General features: G+C 44.7%; 1 protein-coding gene across 1 annotated transcript in view; it reads left to right on the top strand.

Annotated features, from left to right (window-relative positions):
* Tnc (tenascin C) overlaps positions 1-23,893 on the top strand; it is a 91,448-nt gene extending 67,555 nt beyond the window's left edge. Inside the window, 11 exon segments of the mRNA XM_037202664.1 lie at positions 5,328-5,450; positions 6,781-6,924; positions 9,473-9,592; positions 11,383-11,526; positions 12,255-12,385; positions 15,177-15,309; positions 15,868-16,019; positions 16,976-17,072; positions 17,900-18,061; positions 20,574-20,737; positions 23,140-23,893. Coding sequence (XP_037058559.1) covers positions 5,328-5,450; positions 6,781-6,924; positions 9,473-9,592; positions 11,383-11,526; positions 12,255-12,385; positions 15,177-15,309; positions 15,868-16,019; positions 16,976-17,072; positions 17,900-18,061; positions 20,574-20,737; positions 23,140-23,250 — 1,481 coding nt within the window. The 3' untranslated portion in view covers positions 23,251-23,893.
* The last annotated feature ends 1,053 nt before the right edge of the window (positions 23,894-24,946 follow it).

Below are 24,946 nucleotides of genomic sequence, written 5' to 3'. Positions count from 1 at the left end.
TGTGTGTGTGTGTGTGTGTGTGTGTGTGTGTGTCAGAGAGACAGTATAGACAGAGATATACTGTGTGTCCCTTATATATGTGTGATATGGTATGTGCACAAGTGTGAGTATGCAGGTGCCCAAGCCTACGTGTGCACAGGGGCCAGGAGCGGAAGTGGGGTGTCCTGCTCTATCACTCTCTACCATGAGACAAAGTTTGTCACTGACCCTGGAGCTGGACTTACAGCCAGAAAGCTCCAGAGATCTCACACACACACACACACACACACACTCACACACACACACTCAGAGCAGTAGAATTATACACACAAGGCGATGCCTGGCTTCTTTACGCAGGTGCAGGAGATTTCAACTCAGGATCAGGACCTCCCTTCCCACCAAGCCATCTCCCAGCCCACCTTGTTTTTTCACAAGATAGCTCTGACTGAGACTTGGGGCTCAGCAGTTCAGGTAGGCTGGCGCAGGCGAGCAAGTCCCAGGGATCCCATCACTACTCCCCCAAAGGATTAGATTACAAGTGTGACATCATGCCATTCTCCACATGGCTGCTGAGGGCTGAACTCAGATCAGGATGCTTACGCAGTAAGCACACTACAGGCTGAATTATCTTCCCAGCACCAAAACAGACATGCTATTGTATTAAGAGACAGGATGTAAGGGGCTGCAGGAATCAACCCACAGAAACTATAACCAGTACTTGTAGACATGGAGACAGTGCATTAATTTAGTGGGAGGAAAAGCACGGCTCCCTTGCACACAGCCTCCCCACTTCATGCATTGGTGGCATGGTGTTTAGCATAGCTGCCTTCCAGAGTCCCCCAGCCCAACTTTGATCTCCTTCTCCCCGTGGCTGCCACAGAATGGCTCCAGATCAGAGGCACAGACTGATCTTGGTTTATAAACACTGCTCTTCAAAGTTTACATCTGATCACTGATTATTGTTTTGCTGAGTTTTTTTCTCTAGAAGCCCTGTAGTTCTAAAGGAAAAAAAAAAAAGAAATTAGCATGAGTTGATTTGCTTTCTTAAGAACAAAAGGAAAGGCAGAGCCTGTTTCTTTGGGGAAGACCCTCTCTGAGCCTCCCCTCTATGGGGTCTTAAATTCACAGCCAAAGAGAAAAGAGCATATATGCATATGAACTGTGTGTAACCATGCATGTGCCCACGTGCTCCTGCGCATCCATGCTCTGGGACTAGGAGAGGCCAGAAGAGGTCGTCTAAACACAGCAAGCACATGCCTAACGTCACCTTCAGCCCCTAGCTTCAAACTCCCTTGAATTTGCTAATCCCCTTTTCCCTCTCTTTCTTCCCTCACGCCACTGTGAACCCTCCTCAACGTCAGGCTGTCCCCCCTTACCTCCTGATAACGGTCTGCCATGATTCCCCTTCATAAGAGATCTCTGTCTGGCTACCAGCTGTCCACACTTGAGTACCCAGAACTGCAGGGAAGGCAGTGCAACCTAGCGGTTAGCCAGTGGTCTCTGAACAAACTCTCAGAGACTAGGCGTGTTTCTGGCGCTTAGCATCTGTGTGACCTTGGGCAAGTCTCAAGCCCCTCATCTGGAAAACAAAACTCAACTCAAAGGTCAGCATAAGATTTAAACATGGCACAAAGAGTGACTGTTTAACTCTTTCCTTGCCTGTTTTAACAATGCTAGCTATTACATGCTTGATGAACTGGAAATTGTATTTCTAATAGACAACAAAATCCAAGAGTTAAGAAGAAAATAGCGGTGGGGTCTGGCTGTGTCGCTGCACATGGTTCTACCTCGAGGCAGTAAATATTACCGCTTTTTCTTGTCTCCAGAAGTATGCAAATACACAGAATTAAACAGACACTGAATTCTCTGAGCACTGTGTTGGAAGGCATCACTCACTCCTGGTGTTTTGTGCTGCATGTGCACGTCTTATCAGTGGACCTGAGATGATCCCATAGTCACCATTCAGTCGTCCTCCTATGTATGGACACTTGGCTTATTATTTGTGGTGTTCCTCTGTCCGTGCACTTGCAGAAGCTTCTCTTCCCCACTGTGGTCAGACCTCCACAGAGAGACGCTCCCTCCTCCTCTAGGAAGAAAAGCACCGCCAGACCCTTGTGCATGATCCTGAGAGTCCCTCCAAATTAGGCAAGCAACCCATTAACAGAGAATCGTGATTGCCCTTCTCTTTCAGAGACTCCCACAGTCCACCAATGGTGCTCACATAAGAACCTGAAGAGATTTTCTTGGTCTGTCCCAGTCTCTGTCCGTACACATATGTTCCTGCAGCTCTCTTCAGTCTGAAGGCCTAAAGTGTAATTAACACCTCTTTTCTCACCCTCCAGAACAAAGTCCCCGCTGTAACCTGCCCACATTTCCCAGTCAGGCAGGCACCCTCTGAACTCTTCAGCTCCATTTCAGTCAAGATGAACTTGAAGACACACCACAGAGTTGCAATTACATTATTTTGAAAGCCCGATCAGCATATTTCAAAAATACCTGCTTAGCGAAACTCCCATGATATAACGCAGGCTTTTCATGTCTGATGTCTCTGATTCAGAGTCACACCTTTTCCCAAGAAGCATAAAGACAAAAACCACCAACTGAAAAGCACAAGCTTTATGCCACACACACAACCAGACATGTTGCTAAATGTCTAGTACACAGGCAGGCCGAGGGAGAACCACCTTCAGCCCCATTTCACAGATGTAAATACTGAGCCTCAGTGTGCTAAGGTCTTTTTAGGGTGTAAAGCCAAGGTGGAACTCTTACCAAGGTTATTTCTGCTCCAAAGTTCTTGTCCACAAACCCAGGTCTCAGCTGTCCTCTTAACTGAGCACAAACCTAATGCATATTAAGTAACCAATACAAATTTGTAGAAAGGGAACTAATTTCTAAATGGTTAACAATTGCCGCTGATAAAGGCATTCATTATGGATTTTGAGAGGCAAGGCTTTATGTGGAGAGCAAGCAGAAACCCTTTGAGAGCTTTTTTTAAAAAATCAATTCCATGTATTTAGCTAATGGAAGTTCTTTTTTTTTTAATTGAGTCTAATTATAAAGAAAGCATTACCTAGGTCTCCCCTACATTTTGTTGTTGTTGTTGTTTTGTTTTTGTTTTGTGTGTGTGTGTGTGTGTGTGTGTGTGTGTGTGATGAATGTGTATTCACACATGTGTCACCATAGATGTTTGAGAGATGTAGGTACATGTGTGTGCTCATGCTTACAGAGCCAGAGGTTGGATATCATCCTCTATCACCCTGCACCTTATATACAGAGACAATATCTCTCACTAAAACCCAGAGCTTGCCAATTCAGTGGATCTAGCTACCTGAAGCTCATAGAAGGGAATGGATATCTTGCCTCTACTTCCTTAGGACCCGGGTTACAGGTGGGTCACTGTAGAAAGGGAACTAAAAACCCAGTTTTTATGTGGATACTGGGCATCTAAACTCAGATTCTCACATTTGTGCAGCTAGAGTTTTACCTGTTAAGCCACATCCCTAGCCCCTCTCCAGCTTTTAAATAGACGTGATTCCATTGTTCTGTGCTTAGCTATCTGTTGTAAGGCTCAAGATTTGAGGACCCTATTCACAGCAGAAAGTTACACACTGAAGTTCTTCAGTATGAAAATATCATGCCCAGTGGAATTCCACCACTGTTGTGACATTGCTACTGATGATACCTGGCTGCTCTCCTACCACCTCTTTTACCAAACACATTCCCCTGAGTATATAATAGACCAGGCCACTGATTCTTACAGCGTATAAGACAGTGTAGATATTGTCGGCATTTTCTGAATGAAAAACTGAGATCTAGAGGAGAAAGCTTTGTCTACAAGATACCAGCTTCTAAAATGTGGCATAACCTACATCAACCAGCAAGGTTTCCAGTTAGAACAAGTCAGTGAATCAAGCAGACAGGGAAATCTTCCAAGGTAGAGTTCACGCACATCAGTAGAGTCTGCTCACAGCTAGACTCATCTAGCTCCTCTCTGGGGGTACCTGACAGTGCAGGGTAGCCTGTGTAAGAAAGGGTCACATAAGGAAGAAAAGAAAAAGGACAATTACATCTAGTGAATTCTCTGCGTGCCAGAGGCTATGCTAAGGGTTTTACATCCATTATCTCCACTAATCCTTAGAACATTCCTGTGGGTACCACTTTCCCCATTGGAGAGATGTAGCAACCAAAGCTCATAGAAGGGAAGGGACTTGCCCCAGGTTGCCCAGCCTCTCAGTGGTATTTGAACAATTAAGATCTTGTAGGTTCCTGGGACCCTGTGGTTTAAAAAAAAAGAGAAGAAAAGACTTGCCATGGACAGGTTGAATTAAAAAGAAAAAAAAAGGCAGCCACAGAGACTTGGGGTAGTTTCCGGGTCACAGAAGAAAGTTGTAGGAGAAGATGAGGAGATGTCTCTGATCAGAGAAAAGGACAGAAATGGATAGGAAAAAATTTCTCTCCTCAAATCTCTATGTGCCTCTAAACTTCACAGTGGGTTGAAGCAGGGAAGCGATAAGGAAGCAGGCTATCTAGGGTCCAGAAATTGTTTCCTGAGCTAGTATGTCAGCCGAAGCAGGCAGAATCCTAAGCCAAAAAATACAGAGAAAAGCCAAAGGAAACCAAATTTGGGGAGGAGAAAATAAGGCAGCAGAAATGTCCCCTGGGCGTGGGCTTCCCACAGGCAGACAGACCCCATGTCCACTGGTGCGAGCTTTAGTGATGACCTGACTTTGCTTCTTGGCTTTGGAGCTCCTTGAAGATTCAGGAGTGGGCTGTCAAGACTAGTTCCTAAGTAAGCTTAATTTCTGAATGCCATGCTGTTCTTGGATCAGTGGCCCTATCCAGTGATCCAGAAACATCTCATTGGAAGAATGTAGTTAGAGAAGGAAAGCTTACTTTGGCCCTCTGTATAATGGCTACAACTGCATTTTCATCTCGGGCATTTCTATATGAGAAGTAAGCCTTGTGATTTGGAAAACTATATGTTTTTTAAGACTTAGCATTAAAAAGAAACAGAAAACAAAGATCTGAAAAATACTAAAAATGAAATCAAAGAAAGTTATTCAGGTCTGTGGAGGCACTCTCCTTGCCTCTATGGAAGCCAGCAAACATGCTAACATCCATCTTTGGTGAAGCCCACAGTCACTCCTGGTCTACACAGTCACTGTGTCTGTAGTGGATTTTCTTTCATGTCACAATGTGAGCATGTATCACGCATTCTCTATTCCTAAGGCTTGGCTCGTACATCAACTCCAGATACTATGTTTTTCCTGGTAAGAAACCCAGGAAAAATTACTGATGGTCAAAATAGGTGATGTTTCAGAGTTCCTATCTTGTTTTTTCCTTGACAGCCATGGGTTCTCCAAAGGAAATCATGTTCTCAGACATCACTGACAGCGCAGCCACGGTCAGCTGGAAGGCACCTACTGCCCAAGTGGAGAACTTCCGGATTACCTATGTGCCTATGACAGGAGGTAGGGGACCTGTGGAAGAAAGAGGGTGGGAAGAGCATGCAAGATTACAATTAAATGGTGAATGAGACCCTGGTTGTTCTTATCACACCCCCAAACCCCCCCAAAAAACATCATGGCTAATGAAAACCACTTCCCTCTTTCTGAGACCATCTAGAAAGACTTCCTTTGTAAAGTTCTGTAAGACATTTGAAAGACACTATCTTAGGGAAAGTCACTTGATTAACACCCTTTCTGGTCTTGAAATTGTAAAAACATCTTCCAGGAAATTGGTTCCCCCTATTGTTTGAACACAAGAACAGAAGATTTACACCCTGCTTTCCTCTTTGATCACAGTCATCTGGAAAGCTAGTCTGAGCTATGTGTAAGGTTTTGCCCTTGGGGCCTGCTTCTGCCTGGCTCACTACAGACTTAGCCAAGTTACAACTCAGAACACAGAGACTTTAATGAAGACCTTGGGAAGTATAGCCCCGAACACAGCTTTTCACGAACTCTGCGTGACTCTCAGCCTCCCGAACACTGCGACCCTTGGGTACAGTTCCTCGTGTTGTGGTGACTCCCAATCATACACTTATTTTTGTTGCTGTTTCATAACTGTAATTTTGCTAACTTTATGAATTGCAAAGTAGATATCTGTGTTTTCTGGTGGTCTTAGGCAACCCCTGTGAAAGGGTCTGGATCCACAGGTTGAAAACCGACATCCTAGTACGTAGTAAGCTGCCCATGGTTGGATGTTTGCAAAGGCACACTGGTTGGTAGCATCAGCACCGTAGCATCTCCATGAGGAGTTTGAACAGCTGGTTTGCAAACTCTTCACCAGTCCTGAAATTTTAAGAAATATAATTTCCAGACTCCCTAATAAATTTAAGAGAACAAACTTAACTGGGACCATCTTTATATCGTGAATAGAATCTCTCAAAGTAAGGGAGAGATTAGTATTCTAAGTGAAGTCAATGAGTTAAGTATTCCAGATATAGGCTACACTGTAAGCTTCACATAGAGTTCATGGAGGGGAAAAAAATTAAGAAAAAAAAAATTGTGCAACATGCCAACACCTTCCCGAAAGGAAACTTGCCATTTTTAGTATACTGTGACTTCATGATTTTTTCCTTTCCTGACTGGGTTTTTGGCATCTGCACCAATGGAAAAAGCATTATACAAAAAGTAAGGGCTTTTCCTTCATGCCAGTGGGTGGGAGAAAAGGAGAGGAAGTCAAGAAAATGAAATTTTATAAAGATATCATTTCATCTCTCAGTTGGATACACCTATTCAGCCGTGATGAATAAGTGTGAAAGAGTCTCCCCATCCCTGATCTTGCTTTGTTGGTTTCCAGGTGCCCCCTCCATGGTGACCGTGGATGGAACTGATACTGAGACCCGTCTGGTGAAGCTCACTCCTGGGGTGGAGTACCACGTCAGCATTATTGCCATGAAGGGCTTTGAAGAAAGTGATCCCGTCTCGGGGTCACTAACCACAGGTGTGTGCAGTAATCGGTGTTTCATCCTTGCCCTCAGCTTGATGACTCATGACTGAGAATTTCAGAAAGCTGGCTCCAGTGGAAAGTGAGCTGGAATTAGAACATCCGGTGCCTCCCTCTGGCTCATCCTTAGCCTCTAGTAAATGGAGTTGCCCAGAGACATCCTGAATGTCCTCTGGCCTCCATTTCATTAGCTACTGTGGGAAAGAGTCAAGTGTAGGAATCATACTGAGCTGAGTTGAAACCCCACATCTTCCATGTGTTAGCCACATGAGCTGTCAGTTAACTGCTCTGAGGTCTTATTAACTTCTCTGTAGAATGGGCATGATTTTGCTTCCCTCATTAGTGTTGCAGGATCAGTAAGCATAAGTGGGACTTCACCTATGCCCTCATTCCTTCTCCCTGTTGCCCAGAAGCATTGTGAACACTGCAGAACACGTGCTTCCCAAGAGATGGGATGGTGATAACTGTGATATAGCTGTATTGGTTTAAATATTAAGGCAACTTCATGTAGTTAAAGGGGAGATTTATTGTGTGGGGTAACTTACAAGTGAAGGGATAGGTAACAGGGTCTGGGAAAGGTGAAGCTCAGTCCAGGGATGTTCTCTAGAGAACTCTGCTCAATCTACCTCCAGTGTCCAGAATCTAGGAACCAAGAGGTCCGGCCCCATCTGGATCTCGGGTCTTCAGGGGTCCTCTCTCGGCCCTGCCTCATAGGCATGACAGTTACCAAAGCCTCAATGGGGGTGGCACTTCCAGGTCAAAGCTGGAATGGCTACCCACAACATCTAGCCGTTTTCTGTTTGGCAGCTGCTGCATTCGAGACACTGTTGACAAACCCTTGGCATTGCATCCTCGCTGCCATTTGCACTCCCAGCTTATAGAAGACCTGAGGCACAAAAAGATTACAAAGCACCAGGACTAGAACTGTGGAACCAAACTCAAACATAGGTCACTCGGACCCACCCTGTCAACCATTTAAAATAGAGGCTATTTTTCTATTAAAATCTAATTTAAGAATAATGGATTTTATTGTGGGAGAATGAAGTGGAAAATTTCTCTTCAGAAGTCTCTGTCTGTAAACAATTTATCCTTTGAGATATGACAAATTGTCCAGCCCAGTTCATTCAGTGATCCAAAGAATAGGGCCCCCAGCAAATTTCAATTGCATACAAGAGTTGGTAATATACAATTAAAACATCCCATCTGCACTCAAAGTCCTGTCTGCTTTTTACTCAGGCTTCTGTTTTCCCAAAGAAATCTTGCATTCATGATTCTCCACAGCCACAGACACAAAAGCTGGGTGTGTCTCCTCCCAAGGCCTCATTGTCATCGCCAGTTAAAGAAGGGTCTGTACACACATGACGAAGCAGGAAGACACTCGGAGGGGATTGGGTTAGCTCCCCAACACTGGCTTGCCACTGCCTGACTTAAGCCAGTTCTCAGAGGCTCAGGTGCCAATCTGTGACCTGAACCTGTGATGATAGCTGTCTCCATCTCCTAGGCTGTTGAGGGAGTAATTAGGTGATTGGTATAAAAAGTACAAGAGAGATACCACATTCAGGCCAACTTTCAAGAAAGAAGCACTGAGCAAAGAATGAGCTCCCTTAAAACAGGCGGGAGATTAAGATCCCTGGAATATCCTTTGTCAGTACAGGTCATTTGAAAATAACCCCTAAGGGCCAGAGAGGTGGCTCACCTTTTAAGAACACCCACTATCCTTGCAGAGAACTCAAAGCTGATTCTTAAAATTCATATCTGAAGCCTTGAACAACTATACTCACATGCACATACCCCATAAAGGTACACACATAATTTAAAAAAAAAAATAAGCTTTAAAAAAAATCACCGCTAACTTCCAAAAAGCTTCCTTTTGTTGTTGGTGGTAGTGGTGGTTTTTGAGGCAGTCTTATTATATGGCCCTGGCTGGCCATCAATTCACAATCCTCCTGCCTCATCCTACCAGGTCGGAGAATTACAGGATAAAACCTTTAACAAGCATGTCATTGACAACTGAAATCCTGAGAGTGTCCCTTGCCCTTTTTCTCCCTACGGTAGCCACCACTGACAACTGAACCAGTGAAGTGGCCTTTCCAAGGACACAGAGCACAGGCGAATAAACTACAATAGAATTTGAGCTCAGAGAACTCCAGATTATTCAGTATAAAATCCCCTAAATACAGATATCACCCAAAGCCCAGAAAAGCCTCTGGCAGTACTGAACACACAAGTCTCCTCTATATGTGTTCCTTTCCTGGAAAATGGGACATGATGATAACCCTTGTCACACATTCAGCACTGTTCAGGATCTAACAACCCATAATATCACATATACTTCAAAATCACACCAAGGAAAAAGCCGGCCAGTGTTATCATGCCCATCTTACAAGTGAGGAAATAGAGACCCAAACTAACACAGCAACAAGGGAAGGGGTCATGATATAAGCTAGGTTAGTCTGTTCCACATGCCTGACTCTGTGAACCATACAAGCAGGTGTCCTCTGATATTACCCAACATGTGTGAACCCTCTCCCACACTTCTTTCCAGCTCTGGATGGTCCATCCGGCCTGCTGGCAGCGAACATCACAGACTCCGAAGCCTTGGCCATGTGGCAGCCAGCCATTGCCGCTGTGGACAGTTACGTCATCTCCTACACAGGGGAGAGAGGTAAGGCCCTGTCCCACATTCTCTACACTCTTTTGAGGGTTTGTCTTGCTGGAAACTCCTCTCCTTCTCCTTTCAACATGCCACAGAATGACAAAACTTAGCAGTGTACTGGAAAAGCCAGTACATATCCTTGCATCTCGCCACTGCATCCTCAGGAGAGTTGGGTAAGCCATTCAAGGGGAGGAAAGCAGGTGCTTTTCTGCATGTTTTTCTAACTAGACTCTTGAGTTACTCTTCTCATTGCTGTGACGGAATACATGACAACCAACTGAATGGAGAAAAGGTTTATTCTGGCTTCTAATTCAAGAAGATAATTCCCATACAGCAGGCAAGTCCTGGCAGCAGGAGCAGGAAGCTGCTGGTCACATTGTATCCACAGTCAGAAAACAGAGAGTAAATGGAAAATAGGGCAGGCAATAAAACCTTAAGGCTTACCTCAAATGTCTCACTTCCTTCGGCCAATTCTGCTTCCTCAAGGTACCACAGCCTTCTCAAGCAAGGAAATCTAATTCTGTCTTATTGGACACTAAGGATCCAAAGGTTCTGAAAGGCTTTGTCGGGGCTCTGTCACCTCCAGATAAGATTGGGAGGTCCTGGGGTGCCTAGTCTTCTCAGAGGCCACTGGAGGACCTAACTAAAACAAATTTGATTGAAAAAATCTGATTTTCCCCTCCCTTTGCAAAGAGCTATATCAGCTTACCCAGTGGGCAGGTTAAACTCTTGCTGAGACCATCAGCCAAACACAGCTACCAAAAAGTAAATCGAATGCAAGGAAAAAATCGCCCCTTTCAAGAAACCCATACCCACTTTCATGATGAGCTGTTCTAGAAAGTGTTCTGTTATTTCATTTCCCACATTGCTTATCTTACGGCTCATGATTGTTTGGCTTTCACTGACAATATTCCATGACACCATAATCTAGGCCTGGGGGCTCTGAAAATCTTAGTTTAGCCCCACCCTGAAAATACTTCATTGTAAGAACAGCAAAAGTGGTGAAGAGGGAGACTCAGTTTACCCACTTTACTCTTTGTATTTCCCTGTTTGGAAATTCTGAATCCCCTAAAACATCAGCTAAGGAGGGGAGGAAATCATGGAAATTTTAGATCAGGACTAATCAAGAGCCTAGCCAAGGAGAGCAGGACTTGTTGATAATGAGGCAAAGTGACCAACTTGTGCAGTTTGTCAATGACTCCCCCAGTTTCAACACTTAAAGGTCTACCTGGGAACCCCCCCCCCATCTTAACAAAGCAGAATGAGAGTCCCCTATGATTATCAGATGAATATTTTTGCCAAGGAAATATAATTCTTGCCCACTGGACATGAAGGAACCAGTAGCCTGAAAGCCATTGTCAGCCCTCAGCCTTGAGGATTCAGTGGTCCTTGATTTGGCAGCACTTGGTACTTCGTAATAGGAAGCATACACAAAGAAAAAGGTGGGAAGCCAGAAGTGGAACAGGCTAAATTTGAGTTTGAGTAGCCGAGCCCCAGAGACGCTCCCTGCATCTCTCCTATAGCTTATTCCCATGACTCAAGCAAACACTTTTTCAGCCAGTCATACCACACTGCATGGGCAAACATCTCCCTGTCTTTCCATCTGTTGACTGAAAAAGTCCAGCCCCTGTATGGTCCATCTTTTGTCAAGGAGTGCTCAAGAGAGAGAAAGGAATGTGAGTTGTCTCAGAACTCAAACCTATTGTGCTGTGGGGTCACTGAAAGGTTCTGTCTTAGAGAAGGATTAGATACTGTTTGCCAAGAGGTAAAACTGCCACATATGTGTGTTTCACACTTAGTGCCAGAAGTTACACGCACAGTGTCTGGGAACACAGTGGAGTATGAACTACATGATCTGGAGCCTGCCACAGAGTACACACTGAGGATCTTTGCAGAGAAAGGCCACCAGAAGAGTTCTGCCATCACTACCAAGTTCACCACAGGTACGAAGGCAACCAGAGTGGAGGTCCTCCTTTCTGAATTGCCCACCCACAGCCTACAACTTAAACCACATCCCTCCCCTGCTCGTCCTCCTTAAGTCAGGCCCTTGCAATGTAATGACATCAGTATGAGTTAAACTCACCAGCGCCCACTCAATCAAGACCCAAAGAAGCACACTATTTCCTCTTGAACTGAAATGACCCCATGGATGAGGAAAGGATATTTAAAGGAAGGTTTTTTAAGTGGAAAAACACTCTCTACTGGCCCTAAACCCAGCATTTAATGATCCATGAGCCAGGCAGGAAAACAGTTTTTAAGAAGTTTTCAGCTAATTTTCTTAGATGTTCATGGGGATTTATGTATTGAGATCATTACATAAAATTTGGGGAAGTAATGGATTGTCCCTTCTGTTGGGGTGAGGGCCAATATTAGTATTCCTCAGTCCTCTCAGTTAGAAACAAGGAGTCAGTAATGATCTTCACAGCTCTGTCTTTCTCGCAGAATCCAACCAAAACCAACCAAGAATGTGTTGGGTTTATGAACATCCAGGGTGATAGGACTCATATAAACTCTGACTTTGGAGACTGTGGGTTCAACTTCCTCATCTACAGTCAAGGAGGCTCCTCTTGCCCAAGGTCATGTTCAATGTTAGAAAAGGGACTTGAGGCCAGTTCCTTCCTACCTCTCCTCTACATCTGCTGACTCACGTGCTACACACTGTCTTCTCCAGACCTCGATTCCCCAAGAGACTTGGCTGCTACTGAGATTCAGTCGGAAACTGCCCTCCTCACCTGGAGACCTCCCCGGGCATCAGTTACGGGTTACCTCCTGGTCTATGAATCTCTGGATGGTGCAGTCAAGGTATCTGTAAATCACACATTGCTGTGCAAAACATCTGCATACTTGTCAAAGTAGGAAAGAACTACCTGGTGCTGTTTCTCCAGTTCAATGCAACTAGGGACCTAGAATAAACTAGTAGAGACTGGACTTGGTACCGGACCTTGTGAGTCATGCTCTCTCTCCTCTCTCACTTTAACCAGACCCAAGTTATCTGAGAGGCAGCCAAGATCAACGGCAGTGTTTTATAAGACTTAATATCCTAGGAGTTGCGCTCAAGGTCATTTAATGTTTCATGGGGGAAACACCAACAGCATCTTTTGTATCTTTTCCATGTACAGTGTCACCACCTGAACTTCTATGATGCATCCCACTGCACCCTTGCAATGTCACTTGTTAATACCAGCCACATCTATTGTTAATATTGCCTATGTTCTCTCCCCGTGAACTTTTCTGTATTTCTAAGCTAGCTTACTTACTCTGTTCATACTTAGCTTTGCCCAGTTTCTCCTTTATGTTCCATGTATCAGCTTCATTTTAGCTGAGAAATAGATATCTCTGCTGTTGTAGCCTACAGCTCATATCATGGTGCTTCCATATTTCATTACTTTTGTTGCTGTGGTTTCATCTGGTGTGGTTTGGTCTGGTCTCCCTTCTTCATGCTAGAAACTTCTTCCCAATATCTGTTGGTCTTTGTTTATCCTTTCATACTTGAGCCAAGAAGGAAAAAGCTGATTAGACAGTTGAGCTGCACATAAGGATTTGTCAATGTTGAGGTTCACAGTAGAGATCAGCTGTGTCCCTGGCAATTTGTGGGGTCACCCCATAGAGCTTGAGTTCTTGCTGTGCACAAGTTTCACTTGATCTTGGACTTCCAGTGTGGTATCTTGACCTTCTCACTAGCTCTTACTGGTAGATGTGAGTCCAGAGCCTCCACTCTAACACAGATGCTCTAGAGAGTGAACCTCACCCTTGTATCTGTCCCAGGAGGGGACTGGGAGAATGGGAAATCTAACTATTTCTCATGCAAAGCTTTAAACCTACTAAACCTTTGTTGAGTTGCATCCCACATAGCCTGCAAAGGCAGCTCTGCAGTTATACACATGCGTCAGGAACTTGCTGGATGCTTCAGTGTGTGTCAGCCAGCCTCTGGTGGCTCTGCCCTCCAGTTAGTCCCTAGCTCTCTCTGCTCTGGCCCTGCAGGAACTGTTCCTACTACCTACCTTCTGTCCTGCAAGGTTCATAGGATCTCCTTGTTTCTGTCTCTTCCCCCTCTCCCTCACTTATGCAGTTTCATCCCTTATGCTTGACTCACATTTTAGCAGGTATGAGGAAAAAGTAGAGGCATATTGATATTTCCAATCTGCCATGTTTAACCAGAAGTAGACACATTTCTAGTTACCTCACAGCCTCTCTGGAGTTGGTATACAATGAACGATTTCACAGTATGAATTGAAGCTGGGTCCTTATCTTCATGTTGTCCCTGTTCTTACCTTTAAGATAAGTGCAATGCACTCCCAGTCCTGAGGTCTTCTCCAGGTCTGAGGTTCTAGGATCATACTTCCCTGGATCATGAGTCTCATTTCAGGCTATCCTAGTCACTTAGAAGACTGAACACAGAAGCATAGAGCAGAATGCAACTCTATCCTCAGGCAGTTCAGTGAGCCTGGCTTTGTACCTGAAAGTTGATCCCTCCCCAAGGACCAGATCTGAGATCCACACAAAGGTCATTGGGTCACTAGGATTCAGTGAACACCTATGAATCATGGATAAGGTGTTAGGAGACCCAAGAATGTAACAGCATCCTCTACCACCAACAAATTATGGGATTGGGAACAAGTGTCTCATCTTGTGTGAAATTCAATTCCCATATCACAAAAACATGAATAGCATACTCCCCTAGTTCCTAAAAAGTGAGCGAACCTTCCAGGGGCTTCCACAATGACCTATTAGTGACTAAACACAACTAGCTATGCCAATGGATTGTAGAGAGGAGTTGCGTTTGGCTGCCAGGGTGGAGGTTGGATTCCCATCTCAGCCACCAAGGTCATCTGCTAGTGAGGATCAGACAAAGTGGATCTTCTACAAACTGAGCTCAGTCACCAATATAGACAGCAACCCAGGGACCAGCCACAAGTGTAGTGTGGGTCACACATCTCTCCTTCCTGGGTCAGTTCAAGCCTACATCCTGTCCCACGTACTGGGCTATCACCATTACCTTCTGACTCAAGAGCTCCTAAGAGTGACTCCTGGCTTCCTAGATATACATCTGCCTCCCCACCCTGTGATAATTCAACTAGCCTGGGCTAAGGTTAAGCTGTGATAAAGAGTGAACCCACTTTAGGAATTGCTGACCTAAATGGTCTCAATGTCTCTTGCCCCTTGTGCAGTTCACCTTACCATCAACTTAAGCTTCTCAAGCATCAACAGTTTAAGCCTATTCAAAAACCTTTGACACTCCCCACCTCATTCCTTGTAAGGATAAACTCCAAACTGCATAGCATCCCATGAAAGGTGTTTTGTAATCCTTCTTTACCCATTCCCATTACCACCACCACCACCCCCATCTTAAACTAAGTGAGGTTGAAGCAAAGTATAATTTCTATGCTATTTTAACTTTCTCTACCTTTCTGGCCCCAGAACCTTTACTCATGAAGCACTACTCCTCTCTCTGTCATTCCACATGGAATCTGACATGTAGTGGGTACTGGGTGGATTTTTGCTGAGTGACTTGATGATTGCATGGGTCAGTGAAAGAGGGCATCCCTACCATGAGACTATCTGGGACCAAAATGATCCTTTCTCCTGCCCACAGGAAGTCATTGTGGGACCGGATGCCACCTCCTACAGCCTGGCAGACCTGAGTCCATCCACCCACTACACAGTGAGGATCCAAGCACTGAATGGATCCCTAAGGAGCAGGCTGATCCAAACCATCTTTACCACAAGTAAGGGGTCCATGGAAGAACATGGTCTTAAAGTCTGACCCTGTGGCAGTGAATCAACCTTCCACTTCCTCTTCAACTTCTATGTTCCATTTTTCAAACAAAGATCTCTGAAATGTATCAATTCCCTACTAGTGTTTGTAAGCCTGGGGTGTGTATGTATGCACAAGGTTACAGATATCCTGGTGGAAGGCAAGGGGGAAGCTAATTGGAGCTCATCTAGATGCAGTTCTTGTCTCTGTTGCCTGCTGGATATAGCTTAGAAGTCATTTACACTCCATGAGCCTTAGTGTTTTCATCTCTATGATGTGATTAAAAAAAAAAACTACCCCTTCTTCACAAGTACTTCATGTGAGAAGATGAGGTGTTATATTTGAATTGCTAGCTCAGTGTATGGCTCTTATACTGTTGAGTTTAATATGCACTCCCTCTCCTTCAGCATGAAGGAGCACAGGGCTTAGAGAAGCAGGAGCTGTTTGCCTATAGGAACCTGGCTGCTGCACAGCTGAGCTGCAGTCTCCTCTGACTCTCCCAGCGTCACTCTTTCTCTTCATCCTGCAGTTGGACTCCTGTACCCATTCCCCAGGGACTGCTCTCAAGCAATGTTGAATGGTGACACCACCTCCGGCCTCTACACCATCTACATAAATGGTGACAAGAGCCAAGCACTGGAAGTCTACTGCGATATGACCTCTGATGGAGGTGGATGGATCGTAAGTACCACAGTAGATTCCAGAGCTCCTAGACAGGGGCTTGGGTGGGGGGAAATGGAGAATATCCTCTTCACTGTGCCCTCTGGCATACACATACATAAGATATTGCAAGATAGCCCTGTCACATAGAAGCCCCCCCCCATAATTGTCTACTTAAATAAAAAGCAAGGGCTGGAGATGTCGTTGAGATAGTAGATTGCTTGCCTCGAATGTACAAAGTTCTGAGTTCAGTCCCCAGCACGGCACAAAGCCAAGTATGGTAAGTAAATGTTTCCTTGTACTCAAGGAGGTGGAGGCGGAAGGACTGGGAGTTTCAGGCCATCCTGAAATGTCAGTGTGAAGCCATTCTGTGCTGCTTGAGACCCTGACAGAATGAAAGAGAGAGAGAGAAGTGGGGAAGTGGGGTATGATGGTGGAAGAATGAAGGGAGGGGGAAAGAACTGGGGGTTAAAGAGAGTAGTATAGGAAATCACTGTTTTCTAATTTATCTATTCTGTCCTCAAACAACTTTGAGGTGAGAGACAATGACAATCAAACCTACTACTTATATTCTAGCTAGCTGAGTACTTACTCTCTACCAGGCATGTGTTAAGAATTTCAGGACTCATTTCAATCCCATGACCATATTGGCTCTATAGGATATATTCTTTTATTGGTCAGTCCCCCTAACCTTTCCTCCATTGTCAACATCAGTGTGATGTATCATGAAGACTGATGAGAACCAATGATGCATCACTGTTACCAGAGCTGAGGAGTACTTTCAGTCCCTAGTTTTCAGAACATCAAAACTCGGGGCAGGTGGGGGACGGCATGATGTGTCCAAAGTCACAAGGCAAACAAGCAGTGAACAGAGCTGGAGATGGGTGCTCCTCCCACAGTCTGGTGTTCCTCCTTCCAGAAAGACATCTTTTCTTCCCTTCCATCATTTAAGTGTGCCCACATGCATTATGTTGTAGGTTTTCCTGAGACGCAAAAATGGACGTGAGGACTTCTATCGAAATTGGAAGGCCTATGCCGCTGGGTTTGGGGACCGCAGAGAAGAATTCTGGCTTGGTAATGCAGCCCTGAAAGTTTTTGTCAGATGTGCCTATTTCTGTCTTCCTGGTTACTTGTCCTCCTGTAGTGACCAATGGGGAAAGGAAAGGATTAGAAGGAAAAAACACTTTGTGGGAGACACAAAGAGTTGGGATAACTAACTGCTCCAGGTCATAAAAATAAAAATGTTATCAAGCCAGGCCTTGTGGATGAACCTAGCATTAAGTCAGACACTAAACTAGTTATGGAACCGACCTCCCTGTTGTCATGGACAACTTCCCTCTTGAGCTCCAGACACTGAGATGAGTCTCATGGTCATAATCTCTTACCCAGAACATCCCTGCAAAGAGGAGAATTCCCATCTTGCTAATGAGGAAACAGATCCTTAAGGAGGTTGTATGGTTTATCTATGATAATCTCTACAATGTCACAAATACACTTTAATTCAAACTATCCAAGCCCATAGTGGCATCATCCATCATGGACACTTTTGAGCAAGCTATCTGCACAGAACATTGTTCTCTGCACCATTGTCTGCCTGAGCCCGAGACTTCCCATCCCAGTGTTATCCATTGCTTCACATCAGATAGGAATTTTAAAGTGTATAACTCATGTCCCTAGGCTTATCATCTTTGATCTTCCCAATACAATAGGAAGTTGATAAGAAAATGTGTTGAATGTTTTCTTTTGAGGCTCAGAAACATGACATTTGTTTTGCCTGGCATCATATCAGCAAACAGAGAAGGTTTCAAGCCCAAGTCTGTGTAACATGTCCCACTTGGGAATGTTTGCCTGCCGCCTTGGTCACCTGTGCTTCCTTATCAACCCTTGCATGTCATCCACAGGACTGGATAACCTGAGCAAAATCACAGCCCAAGGGGAGTACGAGCTCCGGGTGGACCTACAGGACCATGGGGAGTCAGCCTTTGCTGTGTATGACAGGTTCAGTGTGGGAGATGCCAAGAGTCGCTACAAGCTCAAAGTAGAAGGATACAGCGGAACAGCAGGTATGGGGTAGCCACACAGTGAGGCTCTGAAGTCCTGGGATTCCCTCATGAAGGAATGAAGTCCTGTGGATTCCTTCAGTTACCATTCCTTCATGTCTTCCCTTCCTCACCCATCCACTTACTTAAATCGACAGATATTTGAATGTCTTCTGGATGCTAATCCAGAAGAGCTATCATTAAAAGGGTCTGGGCCAACATTTGCAGCATCTATCTCTGAGATGTAGAGTAGGTCAGGAGTCATGTCAGCTATGGTTGAGTTATAATGACTCATCATTTAAAAAATATATATGTTTCTGCTGGGCGGTGGTGGTGCACACCTTTAATTCCAACACTCGGGAGGCAGAGGCAGGTGGATCTCTGTGAGTTTGAGGCCAGCCTGGGCTACAGAGTAAGTTCCAGGAAAGGCACCAAAGCTACACAGAGAAACCCTGTCTTGAAAAACAAAACAAAGCAAAAAATATGTTTCTTGTCCCTTTGCAGTTAATAGCTGTAGAGTGATAGGAAAATGGTCTTTCAAAGGCCCCCATCTTTACCAGAGCCTCCTCAGGATTCTCTCTGTAGCCCTGTGATGTCTCTGAGGATCTGCTAATGTGCAAATTCTGATGTAACCAGATGTTCAGGGGGTGTCGCTGAGATACTGTGTTTCTCATACGTTCCCTGGTGATGCCTAGATTGTTCCTGGCATGGCTAGACTCTCGACTGTCAAGTGACCTTTCCTTCTTCACTTAGATCATAACACTACTTTTGAAAATGGCTTTGACTTGAAGTGGCCTTTGTGCAGGTTTCTGGTTCCACATTAGAGCAGCAACAAATAAGGAAGTCATTCTTAGCAAGGCTATGAGGTGGCACTCCTTTGTAGGCATGTTTCAACTGGGCTGCCCCCAACTCCCATTGACTCCTCACAAACGTCTTTTAGGAAAATGACATAAAGATGAGGAAAGTGGCTTGGGAAAACTCAAGGATTTGCCCAAGATGCAACAACTCACAAAGGAGTGTGTGTGTGTACATGCATGCCTGTGGTGAGCAGTGGTAACAAGGAGGGGCCGGGTCAAGGATACAGACCACCTTATGTAAGCCATGACCTCTCTGGGTGGTCTTATTTTATGCTTATGAAAACAGGAGACAGATTTGCAACCCCTCTGAGAGCCCTTCTAGAAAGGGAAAAGTCTTCACCTTTGACTAATGGGTGTCAAAGCCAGGCCGTGGTGGAAAAGGGCACAAAGCTCCTTTGAGAGGCAATTTGGTAGGAAGGAAGAGAAATAGACAGGGGTGAAAATTATTTTAGTGCTTACATACCTCAAGAAAATCTGACACTTTCTCACCTGACAATAAATAACTCTTTGGTTGAGATTGATTCAGGAAGGAAGGATCTTGTTACATGGCAAGAAAATCCACCAACCAACAAGAATGTGGCCTGTGTCCACTCTTTACCTCTCTGATGAAGGAGAACACTGCCTTTCCCTTCACTCAGAGCATCTTCTTCCTGCATGCTTTAGTGGTAGTACCTCACAGGAATAGTCATCAATATCTACTTGCTTTCTGTATGTTATGGGTAGTATCTTTAGTTAAAAAGACTCCTGGGGTCCTTTGACAGATTACTGCAAGATCTCAGCATCTAATACCTGGATGTCCTGGAATGCCTGCACACAGCTGAATGGCTTAGGAGTAAGGAGGACCCAGACAAAATACCCAAGTAGCACTATATGAAAATGAGGTTCTTGTGTAAGAATCAGATAACACCAGCCTGGTAAACACTTTTATAAAATGATTATGTAATACCCAGGCTATCTGACAATATTTAGAGACTGAAGGTCTTAATTACGACTGTAGCCAGATATGTTTGTATATGAGGGACAAGCCTACTGTTACTATTTTTGTTTTGTTTATTGGCACAGGGTCTCACTATGTAGCCCATGCTGGCCTCAAACATGTGTGCTTCCTGCCTTAACCCACCCACTCTCGTGCTGGGATTACAGATGTTCACCACCATGCCTGACTCACGCATCATTATTAAATGAAATTTTCTCATCTTATTTTCCTCAGTCTTTTATGTAAAGAAAATGTAGACAAGTCATAAACAACAGCCCTGGCTGTTTGCATGACAGTCTCCCTGTCCAGAAAAATTATCACATCCAGCGTTCGAACAGCACTGTGAGGCAGACAGAATCCAGGGGATGGCTATATTTAAGAGATGAGTAAACTGAGGCTTAGAAGGATGCTTGCCTTGTGTCAGGTCACAGTTAGAAAGCCAAAGAGATGGGACTTGAATGGAACCTTCCAGAGTCACCTACAGCCTTCTTTCTTACAATAGGACAGTGCTTTTTGCCAGAGATAAGTGTTGAGGGTGACACCCATGTCCCATGCTTCAATTCTCATTCTGGATCTGAGGTTCAGTGCCAGCATACCCATGGATCTTTCAGTAGTCACCTTTGGTTCCCCCCTTCACAACCTTGGGTGATAGTTCAGCTGTGATTTGGGGGGTGTCTTTATTCTCTCTTCTGCTCTCAATCAGGTGACTCCATGAACTACCACAATGGCAGATCCTTCTCCACCTATGACAAGGACACAGACTCGGCCATCACCAACTGTGCTCTGTCCTACAAAGGAGCTTTCTGGTATAAGAACTGTCATCGTGTCAACCTGATGGGCAGATATGGGGACAACAACCACAGTCAGGTGAGTAGTCTGTGACAGCTCACAGCTGACAGGCTGGGGAAGTAAGGTGTGGGTGAGGGAAGGGCACTTCAACTAGAAAATGTGTTATCTTTCATCACAGTGAGAAGTCCCAATGGCACGGCAGATCAGCTAAGATAAAACAGCACATATTCACTCCTGAGGAGCCCAGGGGGAGCTGACCACTGTCCGAATAGGTCACAAATTTAGAATTTCCCCTCAAATAAAATTACTGTTGGAACTCTATAAAGCTGATGACAGTGAACGCTATTCCAGGGAAGCAGGGGTGATGTAGACCCTAGGAGAGCTTAGACCCACAAGCATCTTCATAGTCCCAAGAAAGATCTGGGATGAAGGCATGAACTTCAAATCCCCTTTGTTTTACAAAGGTGCCAACACCCTGTGAGAGATGAGTCTCCTGATTTTGGAAGCATACCTAAACCTCTGTATGCCTAAGTGCCCTGATTTTTCCCTGAACCCCGTATAACTCTGGTGCAGCTCCCACCATCACAAACTTTTAAGCTCTTTAGAAACAAGTGAAGGAACCAAACTCAGAAGAAGTCCACCTTGCTGAGCTCTGTCTGCACTAGCAGGAGCCCAAAAGTGAACAATGTCAAGTGGAGCTATTTAATCATGGCTAGCCCAGGCACTAGCTCCTTCCCCAGGGAGAAGGGAAAGCATGGTCTCCAGGTCACACCCTGCTTAACCCTAACCAGGTCTGTCCATCAAGATCCCAGTGGCTTTGTAGAAATACGATAGCCCTGGTTACATGTTACGATCCCAAGCTTTTAGATTTGATGCTGTCAGGTAGGGTGTGGCATAGCAGCCTCCAGAGTGTTCGTGGTTTTTTGTTGCTCTTGACTTGGGAGTAGGGTGTTTTGGGATAAACTCCACAGGTAATTCTTGACATGCAGCAGGTACTAGGGGCTGCTAGTTTTTATTAATCATTTTTTCAATGTGTTTATGACTTAGTCAACTAGATACTAGAGAATGATACCCATGAGCTTAAACATAGGTCTTACCTTGATATAACATCAAACACTTCTCAAGCTTCTATAGCTCCTGCACTTATAATCTTCACCCTGTGAGAGACTCAGGGAGTGGTTTTTTGTTTCTGTTAAGAAGAAGCAAGAAAAGAAGAACACCTCTTTACATCAATCTTTGGCTCTATCTATCTCATTGCCTTGTCCCCTAACACCAGTGTGACACAGATTGCTCTGTAACAAAACACACAAAACTTCAAGTCAAAAAAGACCATGTCATTTATTCTCCTTCTATCCAACTTTCAAAGCAAAGAAGGTGTGTGAGGTCACAAAGAGCCCACACGAGCTCAGACCCATGTCTCGCTCTGTGAGGTCTTTTTCCCTCTCCGGCTTCAGATTCCTCCTTTATACAAGGATTCTTGACTTCTAGCCAGCCTTGAACTTTTATGAGAAGAAAGAGAAGGTCAGCAGGTGGAACAAGCTGTCAGGTTACGGGACCCTACTATAACTGAATGGTTGCAAGTACATTTATGCATGAAATGAACCAGCCATTCTCAGATCCCACCCCTTCGGACTCAGAGACAGATAGCCTCCTACCACCAAATGCCAAAAGTTAAAATCAAACTAAAAAAAAAAAATCTCATAATTTCTCTCATCTCACTAGTCATTACTTTGTCTGTGGACACGTTCCTTGTAGCTCTACTCCATTTGCAGGGGAGAAAGGTCAGTGGCAAGGGGTGGTGGCTTCTGGAAATACAGCCTGAAGCTGTGGTGACCTGGCCTGTAACAGCCCCTACATGCTCTTGAGGGCAGACCCAACCATCTCTACACCCCATTAAGGAGCCATATGTGGAATCAGAAGCCTGGGTACAAATACTCTCTTATAGAAAAATCTTTGGCAACATCTCAAAGATATATGCGTTTCCTTGAGGTGAGGTCCATAAAACTTATTCTATAAAATCCCCAACACTGTGACAGCATGTCCACAAACTCATTTAACCTTCAAGGATCTTTTTGCAAGGTTGATAGTACTATATCTCAAGAAAGACAAATTACATGTAGTAAAACTGAGGCCCACAGGCCTTGATCACTTGTTCAGCGCCCTTTGTCTCTCATACAAGTGTATACACGTGTGTGTGTGTGTGTGTGTGTGTGTGTGTGTGTGTGTTTGCGTGTGTGTGAATGTCAGTTCTGAATGACTCTAACTATGGGTAGAGAGTTAGTTTAGATTCAGCCCACCCTTTTGAAAGTTTTCACAGCACAGACCAGCAAAGATAAGGGTCAAGAGGCAGCTGCCTGTGAAATACAAAGCAATTATAAGCTGAAATAAAACTCTTTTTGTTTGGATAACTAGATGATGATGATCCACAAACCTGTTTCCAAATGCAAACCAACCCTGTGGTCTCTGGTTTTTTTTTGCAGGGTGTTAACTGGTTCCATTGGAAGGGCCACGAGTACTCCATCCAGTTTGCTGAGATGAAGCTGAGACCCAGCAGCTTCCGAAATCTTGAAGGCAGGCGGAAGCGAGCATAACTTCCAGGAACAGCTGGGTGAGAGAGGAATGAGGCCCAGAGAAAGGAAAGGACTTTACCAAAGCATCAACACAACCAGTCCAACAGTCAAGCTCTCGCTGGGCATTTGGTGGGCGTCCAGTCCGACGACAGATCACCGAGGCACTGGCACAGGCCCCTCTGCAGTTACTTCCTTTGCACCAAAGACAACAGTCTGCAACCAGTCAGTTTCTGCTTTGCTGTTTGATTGAGCAAAGTCTTCCAGTGACAGCAACACCGTGATTTTTTTTTTTTTTTTTTTACTTCTCTTGGGTGGTTCTGGGAATGGGAGAGGGGTAGGCTGGCTATACAGTGGATGTAGTCATTTTTAGAACCAGCCACATTTTACACAAAGCTGTATAATTAATTGTTATTGAATGGGGGTAGCGCAGATTAAAAACGTGGTCATTGGACGTTACCCCTTACCCCCTGTTGTTTGTACATTTCATACAACTGAAGCCAGAAAAGTGGTACTGTCTAAACTTCAAGGATATTAATATTATTAATATAATAATGGTGATGGTAATGATGAAAACTGAGGACTTTTTAAGAGATGTTCCCTTCCCAAATGCATCTGGACAGTACCTGATTGTATTTTTTTTTAATAAAAGCACAAGTACTTTCGAGTTTCGTCTGTCCTTTTGATTTTTGTGGTCAAGTCTGAATTGCACCAAAAGCAGCGTATCAGAACAAAGAGAGGAATGTTGGAAAGGGGACGGAAGGGAGGGCGGTGCTCAGTTGCCAAGGAAGAGGAGAGGGGAGACAGGGCAGAGAGCAGAGTAAACAAAACTGTATCAAGGCTGAAAGAACTTACACGCTAAGCTCGAGCTTCATGCTTGGCATTTTAATGATTTGTATTTTCTTTCTTTAGTTATGATTTGTGCTTTAAAGACACAGTGATGCCCATTTTCCAATGCAGCCTAGAAATTCTATGGTAAGGAAAGGATTGATAACACAGGCAAACTTCCCAAACACTAATCCCCAAGTCCCCTAACTTCTCTGAGCCTCAATTTCCTATTCTGCAAATGAAATGCCCGCTTCGTATTTCATAGTATTTCCATGAAGAATAAACGGTGCGGCCACGAGAGGACTCTGACATGGTGTTTGGCATACACTAAGTGTGGGCTATCTCTACTGTGAGTTTCTATGGGGTGACTCATAGGCTTGGCTGTGGCTGCTTACCCAATTAACTAGACTAGAACTCTGTGTAAACCGGTGCCTTTGACCCCAGTGTGTCTGCTCCCTTCCTGGCCCCCATGAAAGACTCTCCTTCTTGTTCCTTGGTGTGCCACAGGAACAGAGTTCTAGCTGCAAATTAAAAGAGTAAGTGAAATTTAACTGTCTGGCGTTTGGGGCACTCTTGAGTTCTTAAATCTAGAAAAGATGCCTGGACTGCCTCCTTCTCCCTCTACACCAAAGGACCTAAGAGGAAGAGCGCTCCAAACTCAGCCCAGACACTTAGTAGTGCCATGTACTCCCCACCCAGAATTCCCGACCCTGCACTCCCCACCCAGCCCAGCAGGCCTGTGCCTGTTCAGCAACGCAGTGAATCAGGATCATGGGCAGCAACATTTCCCTTCTAACCAGGCACAGGGCAATTCCTAGCTCATCATCTTAGAGATTCTCAGCAAACTGACTTATTTAATGAAAGTATTTGGGCTGCTGGGCCTCGTTCAAAT

Source organism: Peromyscus leucopus, chromosome 2 (assembly GCF_004664715.2).
Source record: "Peromyscus leucopus breed LL Stock chromosome 2, UCI_PerLeu_2.1, whole genome shotgun sequence".
Classification (NCBI taxonomy): Eukaryota; Metazoa; Chordata; class Mammalia; order Rodentia; family Cricetidae; genus Peromyscus; species Peromyscus leucopus.
The sequence above is the reverse complement of the archived record's forward strand: the minus strand, read 5'-3'. Positions and strand labels throughout refer to the sequence as shown.